This window comes from Rhinopithecus bieti, unplaced genomic scaffold, assembly GCF_001698545.2.
Source record: "Rhinopithecus bieti isolate Rb0 unplaced genomic scaffold, ASM169854v2 scaffold_15283, whole genome shotgun sequence".
Lineage (NCBI taxonomy): Eukaryota > Metazoa > Chordata > Mammalia > Primates > Cercopithecidae > Rhinopithecus > Rhinopithecus bieti.
The window spans coordinates 278,869-284,180 of NW_016808172.1; the positions used below are offsets into that span (position 1 = coordinate 278,869).

Sequence of the window (5,312 nt, forward strand, 5' to 3'; positions counted from 1 at the left end):
TATTTATTATTATTACTATTATTTTGAGATGGACTCTTGCTCTGTCCCCCAGGCTGGCGTGCAGTGGTGCAATTTCAGCTCACTGCAACCTCCACCTCCTGGGTTCAAGAGATTCTCCTTCCTCAGCCTCCTGAGTAGTTGGGATTATGGGTGCCTGCCACCATGACTGGCTAATTTTTGTATTTTTAATAAAGATAGGATTTCCCTATGCTGGTCAGGCTGGTCTTGATCTCCTGACTTCAGCTGATCCACCTGCCTCGGCCTCCCAAAGTGCTGGGATGACAGGTGAGCCCCTGAGCCCAGCCTTTTTTTTTTTTTTTTTTTTTTTTAATAGAGATAGGGTCTCACCATATTGACAAGGCTGGTCTCAAACTACTGGGCTCAAGTGATCCTCCCACCTCGGCCTCCCAAGGCACTGGGATTACAGGCGTGAGCCACCATACCTGGCCTCAAAAACTTTTAGAAATATGAACCCACTCCATGCTCAGCACTGTTGTGTCTAGAAGGCAGGGTCTGTCCCTGTTGCAGGGCACACTGACGTGCAGACAGGGGGTCGCCCTGAGGTCACGCGACTGGGAAGGACAGAGCTTCGGGCTCCCAGTGAGAGGAAATGGGGCCTGGCCCACGGGAGAGCTGAGGCCCATGTTTGGCCAAGACAGGGTGGATGGAGGCTGGGGCCTCAGTAGGGAAGATAGGTGGGATCTGGGGTGGGCGAAGAGGGAGAGCTGGCCTGGATGGAGGCAGGGGTCTGAGGGCTGTGCCGTGGACCCTGTGAGGTGGCTGGGCTGTGAGCTCAGTGGAGACCGTATTTGAGCCCTGGGACCCTACCCTGGGATGGGCAGCAGACCTCAAGGCACACTGGCCCCGCCTCCCTGGATTCTCCCCAGATGTGCCCCTTGGAGGGGCAAACTACCCTCAAAGAGGCCCCACAGGCCCAGACACAAACTGGTGTCCCCAAGGGTGTGGGGGACACGGTAAGCCCCAGACCTCAGTTTCACCTTGGAAATGAGCCCCGTGGTAAAAAATGGAGGTAAGTTTGGACGCAGTAGCTCACACCTGTGCTCCCAGCACTTTCAAAGGCCAAGGCGGGTGGATTGCTTGAGGTCAGGAGTTCCAAACCACTCTGGGCAACATAGTGAGACTCCACCTCTGCAAAAAAAATACAAAAATTAGCCAGGCATGGTGGCATGCGCCTGTGGTCCCAGCTACTGGGGAGGCTGAGGTGGGAGGATTGCTGGAACCTGGGAATCAGAGGCTGCAGCGAGCTGAGATCCTGCCACTGCACTCTACCCTGGGCAACATAGTGAGATCCCAGCTCTACAAAATATATAAAAATTGGCCGGGTGTGATGGTGGACGCCTGTGGTCCCAGCTACTCAGGAGGCTGAGGCAGGAGGATCACTTGAACCCAGGAGATTGAGGCTGCAGTGAGCCAAGATCGTGCCACTGCCCTCCAGCCTGGGCGACAGCGAGAATTTGACTCTAAAAAAAACAAAAAAAAGGAGATGAAGTTTACATAACTTAAAATTAGCCACTTTGAACGGTACAGTTAAGTGGTTTTCGGTGCATTCACTGAGTTGTGCAACCATCACCGCCGTCCAGTCCCAGAACATTCCATCACCCTAAAGAAGGAAGCCCCGTCTCCATCAGCCATCACTCCCCGCCCCTCCCCCAGCCCCTGGCAACCACAGATCCACTTCCCGCCTCTGCAGATTTGCTTGTTCTGGACATTTCGTCTTTATTTTTATATAGTTTTTTATTTGTTTTTATTTTTTATTTTATTTTATTTTATTTTATTTCTTTTTTTTGAGACGGAGTCTTGCTCTGTCGCCAGGCTGGAGTGCAGTGGCGCGATCTCCGCTCACTGCAAGCTCCGCCTCCCGGGTTCACGCCATTCTCCTGCCTCAGCCTCCCGAGTAGCTGGGACTACAGGTGCCCACCACCTCGCCCGGCTAATGTTTTGTATTTTTAGTAGAGATGGGGTTTCACCATGTTAGCCAGGATGGTCTCGATCTCCTGACCTCATGATCCGCCCGCCTCAGCCTCCCTAAGTGCTGGGATTACCGGCGTGAGCCACCGCGCCAATCCCACACCCGGCTAATTTTTGTTTTGTTTTGTTTGTAGAGACAAAGTTTCACCATGTTGGCTGGGCTCTATTTGTTTATTTTTGAGACAGGGTCTGGCTGTGTTTCCCAGGCTTGTCTCAACCTCCTAAGCTCAAGCGATCCTCCTGCCTTGGCCTCCAAAATGTTAGGATTTCAGGCATGAACCACTGTGCCCAGCCTGGTCGGGAGTTCTTTTGCAGGTGATGAAAATATCCTAAAACTGACTATGGTGATAACGGCACAGATCCATGAAGATACTCAAAACCCCCGAATGGCACACTTTAAATGGGTGAATTTTGTTGTAGGTGAATGATACCTTTTTTTTTTTTTGAGATGAAGTTTCATTCTGTCACCCAGGCTGTAGTGCAATGGTGAGATCTCAGCTTATTGCAAGCTCCGCCTCCCAGGTTCAAACAATTCTCCTGCCTCAGCCTTCCAAGTAGCTGGGATTACAGGCATGCACCACCACACCTGGCTAATTTTTTTTATTTTTAGTAGAGATGGGCTTTCACCATGTTGGCCAGGCTGGTCTCAAACTCCCAACCTCAGGTGATCTGCCTGCCTTGGCCTCCCAAAGTGCTGGGATTACAGGCGGGAGCCATCGCACCTGCCTTGTCAATTACATCTCAATAAAGCTGTTGAAAAGGTTAAAAAAAATCACCCAGCTGGGCACAGTGGCTGACACCTGTAATCCCAGCATTTTGGGAGGCTGAGGCGGGTGGGTCACCTGAGGTCGGGAGTTTGAGACCAGCCTGGCCAATATAGTGAAACCGCATCTCTACTAAAGATACAAAAAATTAGCCAGGTGTGGTGGCATGCGCCTGTAATCTTGGCTACTCGGGAGGCTGAGACAGGAGAATCACTTGAACCTGGGAGGCAGAGGTTGCAGTGAGCTGAGATCGCGCCATTGCACTCCAGCCTGGGCGACAAGAGGGGAACTCCGTCTCAAAATAATAATAATAATAATAATAATAATAATAATAATAATAATAATAATGATAATCACCCATGCAGACCTGCAGGACTCAACGCAGGCCTGCCAGCTCCACTGCCCTGAGCTGCCCTGGTGCCAGGCCCAGTGGGCAGTGGTGGAGCCCCAGTGGCTTGGGATGGGGAGACCGGGACTCTGAGCTGGCAACGTGGCTGGTGTTTGCTGGGTGCTGCTGCATTCCCGCCGTGTGCTGGGCCCCGGGATCCACTGGTTCCTGTCACCCTCATCTGCCCCAAGGGTGCGGCCATGTTCTAGAAGGGGAACTGAGGGTCAGCGCGGGACGTCGGGGAAGCCCATGCTGGCCCGGGGAGCAGCTGGTGATGGAGGCCTTGGGCAACTTCCCGTGTTCCCACTGAGTGGGGCTGTCCCTGGGCCTGGGCGGGGACGCCGCCAACTGCCGAGGCCCGCGTATAAGGGCCGCCGCTGCCTTAGCCACAGAGCTGCCCCGCCATGACCTGGCTGACAGTCCTGGCCCTGCTGGCTGGTCTTCTGGTGTCCTCGAGGGCCGGTGAGTGCCTGTGTGTGCCAGGTGGTCCCCAGTCTGTGCTGGGGGCCCGGCTGCCGGGGCAGAACTCAGACTCAAGGCACAGAGAAGGCAAGCGGCTTGGCCTGGGTCACACAGCCGCCTGGACAGTCCCGGGAGAGGCGTGCGGGCGGAGGGTGTGTGGGACTCAGGGCCACCTGTCCTTTTAGGGAGTGGGACGATGGGGGGGTCCTCCTGTAGCCCCACTGTGTGGATGGGGCTGCGGCTGGAGCTTCATGCGCCCTCCCGGCCACTGGGTGGGTTCTCAGGGATCTCAGAGCTGCCTGCCCCGACCCAGGCTCCAGCCCCCTCGCGGACATCGTGGGCGGCCGGAAGGCGAGACCCCGCCAGTTCCCGTTCCTGGCCTCCATCCAGAGTCAAGGGAGGCACTTCTGCGGGGGAGCCCTGATCCATCCCCGCTTCGTGATGAGCGCGGCCAGCTGCTTCCGAAACCAGTGAGGCGGGCCTGGGGAGGGGGCCTGGGGGGCACTGGGGCTCAGAGAAGGGGCTTGGGGGGCTTAGGGGATTCAGTGGGGTGCTTGGTAGGTGAGGAGGGGAGGGGTTGTAAAAGGAGGGGCTCAGGAAAAGGAGGGGCTTGGAGAGGGAAATGGGGAATGAGTTGAGGAGGGACCCAAGGATATTGGGGACTCAGATGGAGGAGGCCCAGAGAAGGGAAGGGGGTCAGATGGAGGAGGTTCAGGGAAGGGAAGGGGGTCAGATGGAGGAAGCCCAGAGAAGGGAAGGGGTTCAGATGGAGAAGGTTCAGAGAAGGGAAGGCGATCAGATGGAGGAGGTTCAGAGAAGGGAAGGCGATCAGATGGAGGAGGCCCAGCGAAGGGAAGGGAGTCAGTTGGAGGAGGCCCAGAGAAGGGAAAGGGGTCAGATGGAGGAGGGCCAGAGAAGGGAAGGGGCTCAGGATGGGCAGGGGCCCTGGAGGGTCTCGGCTCCACTTCTGTAAAAGGAGGGGAGTTCTCAGGGTGAAGGAATTCAGTCTGCAGGCTGGATCCCCCCTAATTTGCAAGCCGACTTGCTCCATGCCCAGGCCCCAGCCTGGTGTCCTCCCTCTGCCCTTTCCTCCACTGCTCTCAGGAACCCTGGGACTGTCACCGTGGTGCTGGGCGCCTATGACCTGAGGCGGCGGGAGAGGCGGTCCCGCCAGACGTTTTCCATCAGCAGCATGAGCGAGAACGGCTATGACCCCCAGCAGAACCTGAACGACCTGGTGCTGCTTCAGGTGAGAGGATGGTGTGGGGCTCACACCTGTGGCCCCAGCACCTCAGGAGGCCGACATTAGCCAGGGAAACACGTTCCAACTTGGTCTCTACGAAAAAATATGGGCGCGGTGGCTCACGCCTGTAATCCCAGCATTTTGGGAGGCTGAGGCAGGTGGATCATGAGGTCAGGAGTTCGAGACCAGCCTGGCCAACATGGTGAAAACCCGTCTCTACTAAAAATACAAAAATCAGCCGGGCATGGTGGCGGGCGCCTGTAGTCCCAGCTACTCAGGAGGCTGACGCAGGAGAATTACTGGAACCTGGGAGGTTGAGGCTGCAGTGAGCTGAGACTGTGCCATTGCACTCCTGCCTGGGCGACAGAGCCAGGCCCTGTCTCAAAAAAAAACTTACAGGCCGGGCGCGGTGGCTCAAGCCTGTAATCCCAGCACTTTGGGAGGCCGAGACGGGCGGATCACGAGG

At 56.1% G+C, this 5,312-nt stretch overlaps 1 protein-coding gene across 1 annotated transcript in view; it reads left to right on the top strand.

Moving 5' to 3' along the window:
* The first annotated feature begins 3,499 nt into the window (after positions 1-3,499).
* The window catches only part of AZU1 (azurocidin 1), a 4,242-nt gene continuing 2,429 nt past the window's right edge, over positions 3,500-5,312 (top strand). Inside the window, exons 1-3 of the mRNA XM_017885676.1 lie at positions 3,500-3,603; positions 3,917-4,073; positions 4,708-4,852. Of these exons, the coding sequence (XP_017741165.1) occupies positions 3,546-3,603; positions 3,917-4,073; positions 4,708-4,852 (360 nt within the window). The 5' untranslated portion in view covers positions 3,500-3,545. The remainder of the gene's footprint in view (positions 3,604-3,916; positions 4,074-4,707; positions 4,853-5,312) is intronic.